The following is a 19,343-nucleotide window of genomic DNA, read 5'->3' as shown; positions in this document are numbered from 1 at the left end:
TTTCCTAATTTTTTACAATGTTCATATACTGCTTTTCTATTACTAAAAGGTTACTTGAAATTAAACAAATAATCAGAACCCTTACTCTTGCTAGCAGAGTTGGAGCTTAAAGGTAGTCAGAAGAAAAAGAAAATTGGAAACCAAAGATTGGATTATTGTCCTTATTACCACAAAGTAGTGAAACTTGTTATTCTATGATTGATAATTTTCCTCTTTTTCATTTTTTTTATTGCGGTAAATTGTACATAAAATTTACCACCTGGTTAAGATGGTAAAAAAAATGTTTTATTAAGTGTACAGTCCAGTGGCATTAAGTACCTTCACAGTGTTGTACCACCATTACCACCATCCATCTCCAGAGCTTTTTCATCTTTCTCCACTGAAACTCTGTCCTCGTGAAACACGAAATTCGCTTGCCCCCTACTCCCCAGCCCTGGCAACCACCATCCTACTTTCTGTCTCTAGGTGCCTCACGTAAGTGGAATCATACAATATTTGTCCTTTTGGATCCGGCTTATTTTACTTAGCGTAATGACTTCAAGGTTTATCTATATTGTAGCATGTCAGAACTTTATTCCTTTTAAAGGCTGAATAGTAATACTCTGTTAGATGGATAAACCACATTTTGTTTACCTTGACTGATAATTTTAACTTCTTTATTTTTCCAGTTTCAACCCACCTACAGACTTCCTCTAAACATTCTTCTGTGAAGTCTATGGATGATGACAAATTACAAATTAATTCCTTTTTAAAGAAGATTCATGGCAGGATAAACCCTGCTTACTGCTTTTGATACCTCCACAGGGCAAGGACTCCTAGAACATCAAGGCCTCTATTGGAATTGCTACTCTGGCTACCCAATTCTTGCTATCCTTCCTGTCTGGGGTGAAAAAGCTACTCCATCCTTTCTTTAGGGATCACTTTGCTTTTCCAGTGATAAAACCACAAAGATGTGGCTGAAAATATCAATCGTCTGGCTGGTACACACTGGAGAAAAATCAGATACTTTATAAATAGAAAGAAAAGTGGTAAATTACTGTTTCGCCTTGTATTTGGAAGCATCCCTGGGTTCACTGCTGGGATTGCTCCAATCGTCAGCTTCAGGTGTGGTCTTGTAATGGCGCCATGCGGACTTATTAAAAACTGGAAGTCTCTCAAATGATTCACTTGAAAGAGCCTAAGGAAAAACAAAGAGAGACACCAAAGGTCCATAGTGTCATCTTGCTCACATGAAATACTGACCCAAATTTTATTATTTAAAACATTAGAAACCTTATTAATATATATATTTTTAGAGTTATATTAAAATTACAGTCTAAGTAAGTTACTTAGACTGATCAGGATGAAATTAAAGCTTTTCTATGAAAGTACTGGTTTCATGAAAAACCAGTACTGAAGCACACATGAGCAAAACAAAAACTATTTTAGTTCAGTTAATACTGATGTGAGATATTCAATTGTCTTGACTATATGGTCTTAGACCAAACACTACTGTTCACTGGGCAACTGTTCTCCCAGAGGGCCCTGAAGAAATAGTTTCATACACAGTAGATTTATAAATATAAGCTCATAAAGTGCTATCAAATAGCATATCATTTATATGCACTGGCATCTAAGATACACACTCAAAATAACTGGTTATCTTATCATATAACATGTAACACACTAAGCAGCTGTTAAAAGGATGAGCCAGTTCGGTATGAACTGATATGGAAAGATCTCCAAGATATGTTGGAAAGTTAAAAAAAAAGCAAAGTGCTAAAATAATCATTTGTGTGAAAAACAATCAGATTTCCCCCCATACTTTTATCAATGCAGAATCAACTTCCATGAGGCTCCGCATGAAACCGGCATCCATGGTCACCGCTGGGAAAGAGAACCAGGTGGCTCTGGGCCACTGATGGGAGAGACTTAGTTCTCCCTTTTGTAGCTTTAAAATTTTGTACTATGTGCCCATATTACATATTCAAAAAATACTCCAAATAGTCTAGAGTTTAGAAGTAAATAAAAGTCTGACTCCACCAATGAATGAGAAAACTTGTTTTACAGAGAACTTTGTTATTCGATCAGACTTTTAGGTAACCATATTATGAGCACTGAATTCTTGCAACTTTGGGAAAGCCGGCAAGTTTCTAAAACAAAAGACTACAAGAATTCAGTTTAGGAAAACCTGTCTCCTTTTAGATTAGTCCTTTCAATGGGTATACGGTTTTTTAAAAAATCACAACTTAGAATTATGGTTTTAAAAATCAATATTTAAATTTGTACCTCTCCATGTTTCCTATTTTGCTATATCTAAGCAAAAAAATCTAGGGTAGGACATAACTTGGTTTTCACGTAAAACTGGAGTAAATCCGAGCTGAATATAGGAGATGATATAGTGCTATTCTCCATTAGTTATTAGAACTTATAGCTTTAAAAAGTAAAGATGCCTTCATATAACAGAAATAAAATGCAGTACCTTCAAATAAATGACAGCATCAGTACCCACGCCTTCCATAGAATAGAGTTTTAGATCTCCCTGAAAATATCTAGCATACAGACGAGAAATTGGCAAGCCGTAACCAAATCCAGCCTACCGAGAAAAGAAAATTAATACGGTGAGACGGGCACGAAACGCTAACACATTGAGTCTGAGGACCATCTGCAAGATTATAATAAATTCTTGCTTCATATTTAAAGCAAATAAATTATTGATCCAAACTTTACAATGATGTATATGCTCATCTATGGCAAACAATCTGTTTTCACCCTGCAAAAATACTTCTCACATGTTTGGAAAAGAACAGAAATACTCCGATTTTGGACTAAGGCTTTTTGAACGTTTTAAAGCAAATTGTTAGCATTGTTAAATCCCAAATCAAGTGGAATTTGAACCAGAAACCAAAGTAAACCACATCATTCCAAAGTTCCACTATGATTTCTTTGCTCAATTAAATTGAGCAGCACGGGAGTTGAAATCTAACCGTACCAAGGCTAACACAATGAAAAGAAAACAATCTCCTAAGAGCTACTTCCTAAGGCTCTGGGAACGCTGCAATATTTTGACATGTGGTAGTCCATATATTCTTAGAGACAAGAAAACAATTCCAGTACCCTCCTATACCTCTATGTCACAGAACCTTGACTGTCAGTAACAGGTTGTTGGGGGAAGAAAAAAAAGGTCTCCGATATTGACAGGAATAATTGAGACTAATTTCCAACACTCTGGGGTGAAGGGGAAGGGGCTGTTCCTCAAGCTTCGACCCCTCTGATTAAGTCCACCGACAGGGTGTCAAAGGATCAATAGGAGTTGTCTGGGAGGACATTTCCGAAAAAGAAATGCGTGTGTCACGGCACAGAGCTGTAACATAGTAAGGTGTTTGATGAAGAAGTTAACGTTTCCTAGTAGTACATACCCACACGCCCGCTTAAAAGCTGAGGAGACTTGACTAACTGGGAGAGATGCTAGTGGAAGCATTTCCTCAAATGGAGAGCCATCAGGCACACTGGAAGGAATACAGACAGACATGGCCAGTGCCAGCTTGACGATAATGAGCTCAATGACCTTGGGCAAACCAGTAACCTCATTTCCTCATCTATAAAATGGGAGGTGGGATGCACATTTTTTAGAGCTCTCTCACTTCAATTGCTCAGTGTCATTTAAAAAAAAAGATGACATCACAGCTGTCCTCAAGATGCTATCTTGAGACCTGTAACAGACGATCCATACTCCTTTTCAACAATTGTGGAAGGTTCTAGATTTGCCTGTAGTGTCTCTTTTTCTTTTGACATTTATTTAAGTAGGTACCAGAAACTGGTCAAGGCAATGGCCTTCAAATTGATCTTTCAAGAATTTTCTGGAATCCTATGTAAACGACTTCCTCTCCGTTTTCAATATGCAGTGTTAACAAACCCTGTCTAGAATAAATGATGTAAAGTGTTGGATTTTATTCATACATATAAAATATAATCTTACGTGCTTGTCAGTCCGGTACACCTTGAAAATGAAAATTTACACTCTGAACCATTTTGCAGACTGACAGATATGTTGCTGTGCTTAATGACAAAGGGTTCAGTTGTTGTTTGTCAATTAGAAACACTCAGCCGGGGGAAGAAAGTGTGGCCCTACCAGGATCTAAATGCTGCCATGGTAACCAGAGGCTTTCCTCACTTCCTGAAGGTTATTTCCACAGTGAGACAGAAAGGGCTCTGAAAGTGCATACGCCACCTATATGTTTCCTGCTTATATAAAAAATTTAATGGGTTCATAATTTAACACTTTAATTATATAAACACTTTTGGCGGGGGAAGTTCAAAGGCCCTGGGTGATTTGGGCCTCTATGGTATGCAGCGCCAAAGTGCCCAGGGCCAGCTGCAGCCAGACACGCTGTGCTGTTCCCTGCTCACCTGCTATTAAACTTCCACCCCCTCCAAGGGGAGTGCCAGGTGGTAAATGGTGCTCCAGAAGCAGTCTTAACCACAGGGAAATATTTTTTCTCTGTATTGGGGAGGTAAGTACTCAGCTCTGAGTGTTTCTTAGACACAAATTAGAGAAGAAATCTGAGTCCAAAAGAGTCATAAAGAAAGCAGCAGTGGCATAAAATTCTCCCTCCTTCAAACCACGCGGGAAACGTACAAATGCAACAAGGCTAATGCGACAACCCGGGGAAAGAGCCAGCTCTGTCCCTTCACTAGCGAATGGTCTTTCCTCTAGCAGCGGTTTCAGAGGCTTACCAGCGGTGCGGCTCTCGTAGGCTCCAGGCTAGGTCTCGGAGCAGTTGAATACATGTAGTTAAAAAGACGATCTATTTTTCGTAGTGGGACCCCACCACCTAGGTCACTTATCTGTAATGTACAAAATGTGAAAAGGAAGAAAAACAAGAAGAAGTCATCAATCTATACTTAGTAGGAGGCAAGGAGTTCATTAAATAAAGTACATACTAGATTACTCTACACCGTGCAAGGACTTGAACCCCCAACGAAATATGGTCCCTTTGTGAACAGTGTAAAACAAAGGAGGCGGGCAAGTGGGGTCAGGCTCCAATACGCTTGGGTTTGAGATCTTGTTCAGCTCGCTAAAAAATGGGGTTCCAACGAAGTTTAAACGAGGTAGCTCAAGCCAAGCAAGGATCAAATGCAGTACTTACAAATAAGACACTCAGTTGTCAGCTCTCCTCCCTTCCCTTTGATTCCTCGATGTTTACACACTATTAAATTAACTGATAATTCAAGTATACATACAAATAAAGAGTTACCTTAATGGATAAGTCTTCTTTACCCAGAGTAACCAGGGTTTTAACAGCTGGGTAGCCCTCTTTTCTATCTTCATATAGTTCCACTGTCGCTCTCATTGAGTTCTGAAATCACAGAACCTTTTTTTTTTTAGCATGCCACCAACTCACAAACTACAACTTTAAAAAAAGAAACTGGCGAAAGGCTACCGATGCACAACGTTTCTTTGGTGGGGGGCAAAGATCAGTTGGATTTATATGGCACTCTTTTCCCCTCTAAAGAACTTAACTAAACGTGTGTTCAGAACAAGGAAATATGTCTTGATGCTCTACTTTGTTATTATCTCGTTTTAGTCTCATCCACCATACTAAATGCTTATTTTCCTTTCCTTCCTGTTTTCGATTTTGCTTTAGGGTATTTAAATTATTCAACTCTTAACCAAGAGGGATGTTTTTATCGCGTGTAATGAGGCTGCAGAGGCTCACTGACCTGTGCTTTAAATCCCACTATCAGTCTGCACTTACAGAGCACCCTTCCTCTAAAGAAGGCGGAAAGCCTGAGAGGATTCATGCTGCCCACAAAAATTAATCATTTGGCTGGAAAAAAAAAAAAAAGTAGAAGAAATGTCAGGTGAAAAGAAATTCTGAAAAAGCCACAGCTGTTGCAGAGCATGTTCACAACTGAATGCCCATCTCAACCTTAAGTGTCACATCAGTAACATAATTTTGGGAAGCAAATCAGCATAACTGCTTTTTCAGGTGTTTGGTTTAGGGTTTTACACACTGGAAGAAATGAAATTTTAGCTCAAATGCCTTGTGCCTGTAATACTGCTACTTACATGCCGTTAGCTACTGGTTAATAAAAGCAACAGCTTAAGGTCTAGACAGTCTTTTCTCTTTTGGTCCAGCCCTTCCACATCTTTGCCCCCTGCCTCTGTCAGATCTTCTGAATTTTCTAAACTGACTCAAATGTGTAAAAGTGTTAACGTATCTTTCAGGACCGGAACAACTGATAATGCACCGACATGGTTAATGTTCAGAAACATAAAGATGCATAAACATGTTTTTATTTTGATCTGACTACCACCAATAAAGCCTTTGCCAGATCTGGAAACTAAGAAGCATCTCTAAGCTCATCTCTGAAGAAAAAACAGTATGGATTTTACATAAAGGCACTGAAGCTTTTATTTTACAATTAAGCTTCAAAATCAATATGTACTAATATTCATGAAGACTATACTATACACAGCAAATTTTCACCTCAGAGTATACAAATGATAAAACCCACAGGGCATCAGAAATAGAATTTTTAAAATGGTTATGCAAAACCTTTTTCTTATGCTAATCTGATGAATCCATTATGCCCTGAATCAAAGTAATTTAAAATGAAGACTTCTTTCCATGTTTTTAAATTCCACTTACCTTGAACAACTCAAATAGCATGTGAAACAGATGTGAGGGCACATAAACTACCTGAATAGGTTTGTCTGGAGCTTTGGCTGAAAACAGAGACAAAACCGTCAATGAGTAAGGATCAAAACTAGAAGAAAGTCAAGAATGTTCTTTGCATCCTTTCTTCCAAGTACATAAAAAAAGAACTCTACAAAAGGCCAACGTAGGTTCCCAACTCTAAAGGCAGGGCTGAGCAAAAGCATGTGCTTTGAAGTCCAACAAACTTGGGGTGAAATCCAGTTCCTTCACTTACCAGCTATGTGACCTTAGGCAAATTTCTCTCTTTGGAACTTAGTTGAGCAAAACCGGAATATCATCACCTACGTCCTAATGTTCAGAGCATTACATAAGGTCATCCAAATATCACTTGGTGTTTCTCAAAATGGGGGACCCCCTCCACCACCACCACTGACCCCAGTGGTCAGCCAGGGGAATGTGAAGCCACAGAGGTAGAGGGGTACATCCTCTTGGAGACTTGGACTAAACAGTAATGTTAAGTTCTGTTAAATTATGACAAACAAGGCATACTACTCGCAGCTAGCAGACCAACTCCCAGAGACCTACAGTCCTTTCTCCTTGTGTCAGGGATCTTCTGAGGAAAATCCGAGAAACCCAGAATCCCAGAGTAGGATATAGAGTAGATAATAGAAAATTTAGGCTTTCCTCCTCCTCGTGACCTGAAATCATTAAGAGACCAAAACTACGTAAGCTTTCCCAAGTAGAACACCCATGTTATGATTTCAACCTAACTACTTCCTCTAATAAAGTGAGTAATTAATAGTAATATAAAGGAGAGCAATCATTTGTTTGCTTCTTAGCAGTTTACAAAGAGCTTGCACATACATTACCCAAATGAACTCTCATGACAATACTGTGTGGCTCATAGGGTGGGTGGCTGGGGACACAGGCTTTGCTGAGGTTATGCGACTTGCCTGCCATAATGGAGGAGGCCTGGAACTGGACACCCGAACTAAGAGTTTTTGATTCTAAATCTTGAACCTTTTGATGATCAGTTATTTTTTAAACTATTAAGTAATATATACAGCAATATCCCCTTGTCCACGGTTTCGCTTTCTGCAGTTTCTGTTACCCATGGTCAAACGAGGTTCGAAAATATTAAATGGAAACTTCTAGAAACAAACAATTCATAAGTTCTGAGTGGTGTGATGAAATCTCATGCCTTCCTGATCTGTCCTGCTCAGGACGTCAATCATCCCTTTGTCCAATAGATCCCGCCCATTAGACACTTAGTAGCCACCTTGATTATCACATCACTGTCACAGTATTGTAGTGCTTATGTTCAAGTGACACTTATTTTATTTAATAGTGGCCCCAAAGTGCAAGAAGAGTGATGCTGGCAATCAAAACTACAGTGAGGTATCACCCCGGTCAGAATGGCCATCATCTAAAAATCTACAACAATAGATGCTAGAGTGGGTGTGAAGAAAAGGGAACCCTCATGCACTATTGGTGGGAATGTAAACTGGTACAGCCACTATGGAGAACAGTATGGAGGTTCCTTAAAAAACTAACAATAGAGCTACCATATGATCCTGCAATCCCACTCCTGGGCATATATCCTGAGAAAACCATAATTCGAGAGATACATGCACCCCAATGTTCACTGCAGCACTATTTACAATAACCAAGACATGGAAGCAACCTAATGTCCATCGACAGAGGAATGGATAAAGAAGATGTGGCGTGTACACGTACACGTACACGTACACGTACACACACACACACACACACACACACACACACACACACACAATGGAATATTACTCAGCCATAAGAAAGAATGAAATAATGCCATTTGCAGCTACATGGATGGACCTAGAGATTATCAAACTAAGTGAAGTCAGACAGAACAAAGACACATACCATATGATATCACTTATATGTGGAATCTAAAATACGATACAAATCAACATATCTATGAAACAAAAACAGACTCACAGATATAGAGAACAGACTTGTGGTTGCCAAGGGGGAAGAGGGGTAGGGAAGGGAAGGAATGGGAGTTTGAGACTAGCAGATGTAAACTATTATATATAGGATGGATAAACAACAAGGTCCTGCTGTATAGCACAGAGAACTATATTCAATATCTTGTGATAAACCATAATGAAAAAGAATGTCTATATATGTATAACTGAATCACTTTCTGTACAGCAGAAATTAACACATTATAAGTCGACTATATTCAACAAAAAATATTAAAACTAAAAAAGGTTTTGACTTTTATTATCAGTTCCTATGGATTCTCAGCACGTGAAATTCTATTTTATCTAATATTACATATTGCTTCATATATATACATGTACAACAATCAATTTGCTGTACACTTGAAACTAACACATTATATGTCAACCATATTTCAACAAAAATTAAAAAAGTAAAGTGGGTTCCCTGTAGAAAAAATAAAAAAGGTGAACACTGATTGTGTTGGTAACATAACCAGGTAAATATTGCTCACTGCAGATTGGCCACAGGAATAGACCAGGGTGACATTTCTTCCCCTATGAGTCCAATGTGTCATGAGTCATGTGTCACTTGAAGGAGAATATTACCAGCCTTAAGGTGAAATGGATTCACTTTATCCACCTCCAACTGCTCAACATCATGTTACCTTTTAAGGTTGCCGAATATTTGGACCATGTCTTTCTGATACTCCTCTTCTTGGGTAACCGGACAAGAGACATATGCTTTCCTTGCCACATCACTGAGATCTTCCAGCCTCTTTTCTATTGCATGGGATCCATTCCATTCTTTAAGATTTTTCAAATTAGAATCAACTGCTTTCCAAACATGCTGCACAGCCATCATCCTCAAATTGTTTTTGATTGACGTTCTAGAATATTTTTTGCTATTTTTTATACCTACATTATACACACCATTAGGTCAGTCACGTAAACTACCTCAGAAAGCTATGCATGGGAAATACATTTCTCAGTCCTTATACCTCTGATTCACTTGATTGGAGGTTTCACCAGGTACAGAATTTGGATTTGAAATCAATTTCTTTCAGCATTTGGAAAGGCAGGGGAAGGGACTTCCCTGGTGGCGCAGTGGTTAAGAATCCGGCTACCAATGCAGGGGACACGGGTTCAAGCCCTGGTCCGGGAGGATCCCACATGCCACAGAGCAACTGAGCCCGTGCTCTAGAGCCCGCGAGCCACACTACTGAAGCCCACGTGCCTGGAACCCGTGCTCCGCAACAGGAGAAGCCACTGCAGTGAGAAGCCCGTGCACCACAACGAAGACCCAACACAGCCAAAAAAAAAAAAGGCAGGGGGGAGGGAGAGGGGTCTTCTGACCATGACAGCGCAGCTGAGAAGTTTAATGCCAGTCAGGTTTCCATTCATGCTGCTGGTTTTTCGCCTGAGGTCTGATACATCTTGGTTGTAAAATTCTTGTTGAAGAATGAGGAGCTGGATTGTTTGTTTGAGAGAGCTGGTGTTGACTTCCCCCTACGGCTCTCTCCTAAGTGGGAAGGCTGACGTGGAGCTCTGTGTACCTGGTCAAGACTTTTCCACTGGCTTTAGGATGAGCGGACAGCAAGCTGGCCTCTGACCAGAGGGTCCCCCAAATGCCTGAATGAAGAGGGCTTTACTTTGGGATGATGACACTCACACGAACAGACCTAGTTTTACCCAGGTTCTTGAAGAAACTACTTTGAGTTTTGCCCAGGGGAAAATGCTCGTGGATGTTGGCAGGCAGAGCACAGCCAGAGTCAAGCTGCTTCCCATCACCCATCCTTACTCCACCTGAGACCAGCTTTCAATCAACCCCCATCTTTTACCTTCCCTATCCAGTCCCTGACACTTCCCAGCTCTGCTCCCAGAGTCCCTCCAGGATCATCTGATGCCGTTTCTGCTGCAGCCTCCTCTTTCGTGGCTCCTTCTGCTCTGTCCCATTAATCAGCCAGTGTACTTCTATCTCGTTACCCTTTGGCAGGAGGTGGGATCAATGGCCCACTGACGAGTCCCCCTGGTTTCTTCGCTGTTTTTCTTTGTATTCCTTTACTGTCTTTTTAACGGAGCTCTAGGAGCACACTGAATGCTTAGACTATCTTGTACCGAAAGGCATGATTAGTTATATAAATAACCTTCTGAAGTCAACCTTTTCACTCCAGATCTCAGGGAACTTAAAATACCTTTGATAGCTTTGTTTTGTTTGTTTGTTTTCAGTTCAGCCAGCATTCTCTAGGAGCCATCTGACAGCTTGCTCAATTACTTGTACTTTTCTTTGAGAACATTATCGTTTAGATGTCTTTCCGTCCTTTTATTATTTTTTATTTATTTTTAAAATAAATTTATTTATTTATTTGGCTGTGTTGGGTCTTCGTTGCTGCGCACAGGCTTTTCTCTAGTTGTGGTGAGTGTTGTTGCAGTGCATAGGCTTCTCATTTGTGGTGGCTTCTCTTGCTGCGGAGCATGGGCGGTAGGCATGTGGGCTTCAGTAGTTGTGGCACGCGAGCTCAGTAGTTGTGGCATGTGAGCTCCGTAGTTGTGGCTCGTGGGCTCTAGAGCACAGGCTCAGTAGTTGTGGTGCACGGGCTTATTTGCTCTGCAGCATGTGGGATCCTCCCGGACCAGGGCTCGAACCCGTGTCCCCTGCATTGGCAGGCGGATTCTTAACCACTGTGACACCTGGGAAGTCCCTTTCTTTCCTTTTAAAACCATGTCAAATGTCTTTGTCCATGACTCTTCCCTAATCCTGGGTCGAGGCGCTTTTACATAGTAGACCCTTAATAGATGTTGGCTGGCTTTCTAAAATAAGACATAAATGGAATATCAATTTTCCATCTAAGGGTACATTTTAAAAAGTCAATGGAAAAATGGCCCACGTTTTTCATGCTCAAGACTCAAGAGATAATAAAGTCCCTATTTGCACAGTCATTGCTCCAAATGCCATTAGTTGAAACGACATTTAATAAATGCCAAAAACTCTACATAGGATATAAAGAGTTTTATCTTCAGACAGCTCTCCTATATGCATGAAAAAAAATACTGGTGTCTAAGCAGAAAAAATTCACTTAAGAGAAGCTTGATCCACGGTTGGTTGAACCCATGGATGTGGAAGCCTTAGATATGGAGGGCTGACTATACCATGCCATTTTATATAAGGGACTTCAGCACCCATAGATTTAGGAATTCCCGGGGGTTCCTGGAACCAGTCACCTGCAGACACCAAGGGAGGGCTGTATACTGATAGGAATTTAACACATTTGGGCCTCCAGCATTCCATTGCTAAAATGAGCACTGTACGTATTTCACTGGGTTAACATAAGGGTTAAATGAGATAAGTGATAAACTAGTTTACACAGAGCCTGCCACATAGTAAGCAGCCAATACGTGTTGGCTATTACCACTACTAAAACATTAATTTCGACAGTGTTAACAGCGCTACTAGTAATGGCTTTCTTATTCTTGTGTAGAACCACCTGACTAAAAATATCCACAGAAGTATCCAATTTGAGAAAACTAGAGGTCAAAGACTCCAGGACAGATGCACACCTTTTCTACGAACCCTCTTACAACAAAATTTACATAGTGCGAACTGAAATCTTTACTTGTCCAACCAAACCTGAAGCTATAAATCAACCCTCTTGACAGGAAAGACTAATCTAGAAATGGTGAAAAAATGCAAGTGTGGCAACCATACGTCTTCTCTTTCCCAAGTCAACCCTGACTTCCAGTAACCACCCTTTATTAAATGTCCAGCACGTGCCTGGCGTTCTGCTTGAGGCCTTAGAAACATTATCCTTTTCTCACCTCACAAGGAGAGCTGACAGATGAGGAATGTGGGTGTCACAGCAGCAAAGTGACTTGTCTCCTAAGTGTCAGAATCCAGATTTCCACCACCTGGCTGGCTACAAAGTTCACCTCTTCCCTCTAAGCCACGCTGCCTTACCACACGGATGCCGAGAATGTAAGGTAAAAAGGTTTATTTGCTTAATGCTTTGGCAACCGATTTCTCAAGAGAATGAGAATGTTGAGAACAAGCACGGTAGAATGGCTACCCATCTTTGGAGCAACCCACATGGGTTGCTGCGGTAGCTAATCAGAAATATTTGCAACCTGATGTAAGGTAAATAAAATTCTGTTGTTTTTAATCTTCCTGTGAAATGTATTACCAAAAAAATAAAAAAGAAGTTTACTACAGCTAGCTCAACCACACTCACAAAGAGCTTTGGCATTCAAGAAATAATAGAAATCGTAAATACATCCCCCAAAGCAACAGGAAACTAGAAGCTACCTATAACCACCATTTCTCTTAGTGATGGGAAAAAGGGCTTCAAAAATCACGCATGAGACAGTGCCAAAAATGGTTGGAAAGCTTCTCCCCTGGTGGGGTGCACTGCCCGTTGTGACAGCCTCGCTGGGAAGGAACGTGCTGACCTGGCTGGCACCCAGGAACCAACCAGCAAGACCAGGCTCGCTGCTCTGGCCTTCAGAGTGAGTGAGGCTACCATTCATGCAAACGAGCAATTAATTACTACCGGTGAGTTTAAGTTCCATGTTTGACAGACAGAAATCAGGACAGTGAGGTCAGGCTCCGCCTAGCCAGTAGGAAGAAAGAGAATATTAAGATGCTTCTACTCAGGAATGCTCAAGCAAAATCCACTTGGTGCTAGAGGTATATTTCTTCAAAATAGGGGCGCAACTCTTCTCAGAGAACCCAACAGACTTTGAAAGTGGCATGGATTCCACACCTCCTAGTAGAACGTAGGGGCAGCTGTCCTATGACGGCAGCCTGAAGTCTTCACATTCTGAACTCAGTATAAGAGAAATCGATTTTGGGAGTATTTTTGAGAGGGAATGTGGTTTATCTTTAATGCCATACCCTAAGACCCCATACCCTAAGACTCAGTCGTTCCACACTTCTAAGAATCTAGCCTACAGAAATACTTCCACGCGTTCATAGGTTTTCCCACGCTCCAAATACACACACACACACACACACACACACACACACACACACACACACACACACACACACACACACACACACACCCCTTCATGCCTCATTATATGGAATATGGGAAAATCAGAAATCCACCCAATGGGAAACGATTAAATAAATTATGATAATCTACACTATGGATAATCTCTAACTGACACTAATACATGCAAAGATCTTTAAGGTGAAGTGAAATACACAAGTTAAAGAACATGTATGGTTTTAGCCTCATTTATGTAAAACACAAAACTCTGTATGGGAGCAGAGTAGTGGGGACTTTCACTTTTTACTCTATATTTATGTTTGTATTTTTAGAGATAAGTATGTCTCTTTCATAACTTACAAATAAAAAAATAAAAGTGACATGTAAATATAGTTTCACACAACTAATGTAAAAATTAGCTAAAACCCCCCTATCCAGAGAGCTGCTGTTTGTATTTTGGTGGTATAAATCCTTCGACTTATTATCCAATGAACTTGCACTATTACAAGCTTTTATAGCCTGTGGTTAAAAACTCAACTTTTCTCAAACATTAAATATTCTTTAAAGCATTGTTTTGAATGGTTGCATAGTATTCTATCTTATGGGTATACCAGAATTTATTTAAATAATTCCCTACTGTGGAAAACTTGGGTTGTTTTCTAATTTTTCTCTGTAAGAAAACTACTCTGATCATCATTCTTATACATATATCTGTGCACATCTCTATTTTCCTTTTTTTAACATCTTTATTGGAGTATAACTGCTTTACAATGGTGTGTTAGTTTCTGCTTTACAACAAAGTGAATCAGCTATACGTATACATATATCCCCATATCTCCTCCCTCTTGGGTCTCCCTCCCACCCTCCCTATCCCACCCCTCCAGGTGGTCACAAAGCACCGAGCTGATCTCCCTGTGCTATGCGGCTGCTTCCCACTAGCTAGCTATTTTACATTTGGTAGTGTATATATGTCCATGCCACTCTCTCACTTTGTCCCAGCTTACCCTTCCCCCTCCCCATGTCCTCAAGTCCATTCTCTACGTCTGCGTCTTTATTCCTTTTTTTTTTTAAGTATTGGTTCTTGACAGATTTAAAAAATTTTTCATGACTTTCGCATACTTTTTATTTATTTGCTTTTATTTTTTGGCACTCCAAGGGGCATGCGGGATCTTAGTTCCCCGACCAGGGATCGAACCCGTGCCCCCTGCAATGGAAGCGCAGAGTCTTAACCACTGGACCACCAGGGAAGTCCCTATTTTCTCTTAATAAATTTTCTGAAGTTTATTTACTGGACCAAAGAATATAACCATTATTACTTTAACTTACTGGGCCAAAGAGAAAGAACACTGTTAGCCTGTTTTTTTTAAAGAAAGGCTATACCGATTTAAACGTAGATCAGAAATGTGTAAATTTGGGGGACAGAGTATTTTTCTGGGCAGCAATTCAAAGCATTAAAATGTTTTAATCACTGCCACTTTGAAAGACAAAAATGGCATTCCTCTATGTTTTTCTTTGTACTTCTTTGATTAGTAAACACTTTTCTACATGTTTATTGGCTGTTTGCACTGGTTATTTTGAGAACTGCTTATTTACATCTCTGTGCATCTTCCACCTTGATTACTTCTGTTCCAAGAGCTTGGAGCTCTAATAGAGAACACATTCCTGTACAAAAACTCACTGACCAGAGATATAAAAAAGGTTTTAAAAACACAGAAAGAGGGGCTTCCCTGGTGGCGCAGTGGTTGAGAGTCTGCCTGACGATGCAGGGGACACGGGTTCGAGCCCTGGTCTGGGAAGATCCCACGTGCCGCGGAGCAACTAGGCCCGTGAGCCACAACTACTGAGCCTGCGCGTCTGGAGCCTGTGCTCCGCAACAAGAGAGGCCGCGACAGTGAGAGGCCCGCGCACCGCGATGAAGAGTGGCCCCCACTTGCCACAACTAGAGAAAGCCCTTGCGCAGAAACGAAGACCCAACACAGCCAAAAATAAATAAATTAAAAAAAAAAAACCAACACAGAAAGATGAAAAAGCAGCACAATTTTAGGATCTCACTGAAATATAGCTCAGGTATAATCAGTTTTTTAGTCAGCTTCTTTGTATTTAAGGCTGAAATTATTTTTCTTTTACCATTGAATTCTTCAACTTCCAGCTCTGGAGCTACCAGATAATACTGTTCACAAAGCATCTTGGCAGTTTCATATGCATCTGCAAAGAGAGAGAAAAGTTTAGCTGCTGCACTAACAGCATGGACTCAGACAGACAGACTCAATAGAATAAAGAAACAAGGACAATCTGTAACCTGACAGATTTAGAATTAATCAACTACTGCCTTAAAAAATAGCCCTTTTTGGCTACAATAGAATTACAATAACTGAACCAAAATTTCTCTTTCAGTTTTAATGACCACAACAATATCAAAATACTGCACTAATGATGACATAGCCAGCTTTATACTAAACATGGCTTTAACTTTTAAATATTCCTAAGAGGCATTTTTCATGAAAAATCTGTAAACTCAAGACTATACTTCTGAACAGCATGCAACCTGACTAAACTGTACCAAAAAGATATTTGCTGTAATTTCAAAAATAATAATGGCAACCATCTTAAGATTTGCCAATTATTTGTAAATTAAACGTCAACAAGTATTTGCTAAATGAACAGGTTTCCACGAGCCACACAATTTAAGTTATTGGAGACATTACTCCTGCTTTGAAATGTCCTCTAAATCAAATATACTTCAATAAAATTAAAACACTTTTTAAATATCCTTTAAGTTAGTTAAAGGTAACAGGTTGGGGCTGTTATTTTATCAAAGTCTGAGGAGGAACAGTTTGCTTTTGAAAGGAAAAAGAAAAAAAAAGGACAAAGGGTAAGAAGATCAGAGCCATTACAGAGATGAATAGAAGAGGGAATTCAGGAAGGTACATCCAAAAGATGGGGAACAAATTCAGAAAGCTACAGTGCATTATTTTACACTGCATGTGTGCTTTTCTCTTGAACTGTAAACAACTTGAGGTCAGGGTTTCTGTCTTACACTTGTTTCATAACTCACATGGAACTTATTTCATGCCTGTTAGCTAGTCAATAAATATTCCTTGGTTTGATAAATTTTAAACCTTTTGATGATCTACTTTTTTTAAAAAACAGCTTTATGGAGATACAATCCTCACACCATACAAATCATCCATTTAAAGTGCACATACAATTCAATGATTTTTAGTGTATTCGCAGAGTTGTGCGTGCATCACCACAATTAATTTTACATTTTTCATCACCCCCAAAAGAAGCTCCACAACCATGAACAGTCACTACCCCCGCACCCAGCCCTAGGCAACCACGGATCTGCTCTATCTCTATAGGTTTGCTATCCTGGACATTTCACATAAATGGAACCATACAATATGTGGCCTTTTGTGACTGGTTTCTTTCACTCAGCATAATGTTTTCAAGGGTCATCCATGTTGTAGCACACATCAGTACTTCATTCCTTTTTATTACTGAATTAATATTGTATTATGCAAATATGTCACATTTTGTCTATTCATTTATCCATCAACAGACATTTGGATTGTTTCCACTTTTTGGATATTACAAATGAACGTTCACATGTTCATTCATATTGCTATGAACATTCATGTCCAAGTTTTTTTAGTGAAGATGTGTTTTCACTTCTCTTGGGTATAGACCTAGGAGAGAAAAATTGCTTGATCATATAGCAGCTGTATGTTTAAACGTTTGAAGGACAGCCAGACTGTCTTCCAAAGTGAGATTTTTTAAGTTCCACCTTTACAATTTCTGAAGATCAGATATTCAAATTACTTTAAAATGCTTCATGATTGCATTTGCAATGTCCTCAAGTGTATATCAGCTCTTTGGAGACAGGTTTGTACTTCTTTTATATTCCCCACGTCAGTAGTGTGCATAGAGTAGATAATTAAGATTCAAGCGTTAAGAGGAAAGAGGGAAGGAAGGAAGAAAGGGGGAAAAATAAGCCTGACAGAATTTAAATACATTAAAAATTGACAATGTCAATCTAAAATAATACAAAAGATAAGATTAGGGTATGTTCAGACTATAAGGTTTGGTTCATTTCCCTCCTATTGCTACTAAGTTTAAATTTTACATAATATTTGACCTCAGAGGAAAAATTCTCATTTTATTAAACTTTTAGAATTAAACCACTATAGGGACTTCCCTGGTGGTGCAGTGGTTAAGAATCCGCCTGCCAATGCAGGGCACATGGGTTCAAACCCTGGTCCGGGAAGATCCCACATGTCGCGGAGCGACTAAGCCCGTGCGCCACAACTACTGAGCCTGTGCTCTAGAGCCTGCGAGCCACAACTACTGAGCCCACGTGCCACAGCTACTGAAGCCCGCACGTCTAGAGCCCGTGCTCCACAAGAGAAGCCACTGCAATGAGAAGCCCGCGCACCGCAACGAACAGTAGCTCCCCCTTGCTGCAATTAGAGAAAGCCCACGTGCAGCAACAAAGACCCAACACAGCCAAAAATAAATAAAGAAATTCATATTAAAAAAAGAGAATTAAACGACTATAAAGAACCACAGATAGAGACATCAGAATCTCTCTGACAAGATGAAATAATGAAGGACAGCCAAAGGAAACGTTAGCAAAAGGAGAAGAAAGTTTAAAAAGAGTTGATTGGTGTGAAAACAGACATCAAAGTGGACTGTAGTTAAATCCTAACAAAGAAAATTACAATTTAGAATTATATTAAGTTCGCAAGTTTTTTTGTAGGGTATATAGTAAAACTCATCAAACATCTGTACAGTTCTTTTGGAAAAATCAAGATTCACTCTCTGTGCTGTGGCTATACCACCAAACAATGCTACATCTCCACCTAGCGACATAACAGCACAAAGCTGACCAAGAACTCCCAACACTTAAACCAATAAATACTGAAATCTACAAATGATGCTTCCTTATCCATATAAAATGCCAATACGTCTCCACAAAACAACTCCTCCAAGGATAGGACACCTGTGAAGATGTTTAAACTGCTCTTCCATTCACCAAAAAACAGGAAACGAGCCCAACTCCACTAAATGTGCTAGTTCCTCATGGCATTATGAAGAGAAAGTATGACACAAATGTAACATGTGGAAGATAGGAGAGTCCAGATAGATGCAGCCAACTTGACACTCAAAGACTCAATATGGTCCCTGAAACCACATGAGTAAGAATTTTTCAAGCATTACCACAAATTACAGTGTATCAATGCTGTCATTGACAACTGCATTATGATCCTTGAAAAACTCAAGACACGACAATGAGACTCACATATACCAGCCAGCCAAAAGTCTTCTGGGGGCAGTACTGGTAAAAGCTATATTCACATGCATCTTATAAATTCCCGGGGCACATCATAACGCCTTGGGCACCATACACACCCAGTGCGCATCTGCTAAACGGAACAATCCTGCCCATGCAAAGATTCTCCAGGTTCAATCAATTATACTGATTCGAGATGTTCTTTCTGGTCAGACTGGGAACTAGTGGGCTGGAGTGGTTCCCAAACCCGTGTGTGTGCGTAGAATTCATTAGCAAGTTAAAAAAAGAAGTATAGGTTAAGTGAACCCCTGGAGGTGCTGATGCAGTAGCTCTGTGGTGAGGCCTGGGAATCCACAGATTTCAAAAATTCTGAAGAGAAGGTAGATTTGGAGACCACTGGCCTAGAAAGTCAAGGCTGGGTCATGCTAATTCT

At 39.9% G+C, this 19,343-nt stretch overlaps 1 protein-coding gene across 1 annotated transcript in view; it reads right to left on the bottom strand.

The window, feature by feature from the left end:
- Window positions 1–19,343, bottom strand: part of PDK3 (pyruvate dehydrogenase kinase 3) — a 70,130-nt gene that overhangs the window by 7,518 nt on the left and 43,269 nt on the right. Inside the window, exons 6-11 of the mRNA XM_082864750.1 lie at window positions 15,745–15,822; window positions 6,636–6,712; window positions 5,238–5,339; window positions 4,717–4,827; window positions 2,462–2,575; window positions 1,038–1,177 (exon numbers count right to left, since the gene is read on the bottom strand). Coding sequence (XP_082720876.1) covers window positions 1,038–1,177; window positions 2,462–2,575; window positions 4,717–4,827; window positions 5,238–5,339; window positions 6,636–6,712; window positions 15,745–15,822 — 622 coding nt within the window. The remainder of the gene's footprint in view (window positions 1–1,037; window positions 1,178–2,461; window positions 2,576–4,716; window positions 4,828–5,237; window positions 5,340–6,635; window positions 6,713–15,744; window positions 15,823–19,343) is intronic.

This window comes from Leucopleurus acutus, assembly GCF_964270905.1.
Source record: "Leucopleurus acutus genome assembly, chromosome: X".
Taxonomy (NCBI): domain Eukaryota; kingdom Metazoa; phylum Chordata; class Mammalia; order Artiodactyla; family Delphinidae; genus Leucopleurus; species Leucopleurus acutus.
The sequence above is the reverse complement of the archived record's forward strand: the minus strand, read 5'-3'. Positions and strand labels throughout refer to the sequence as shown.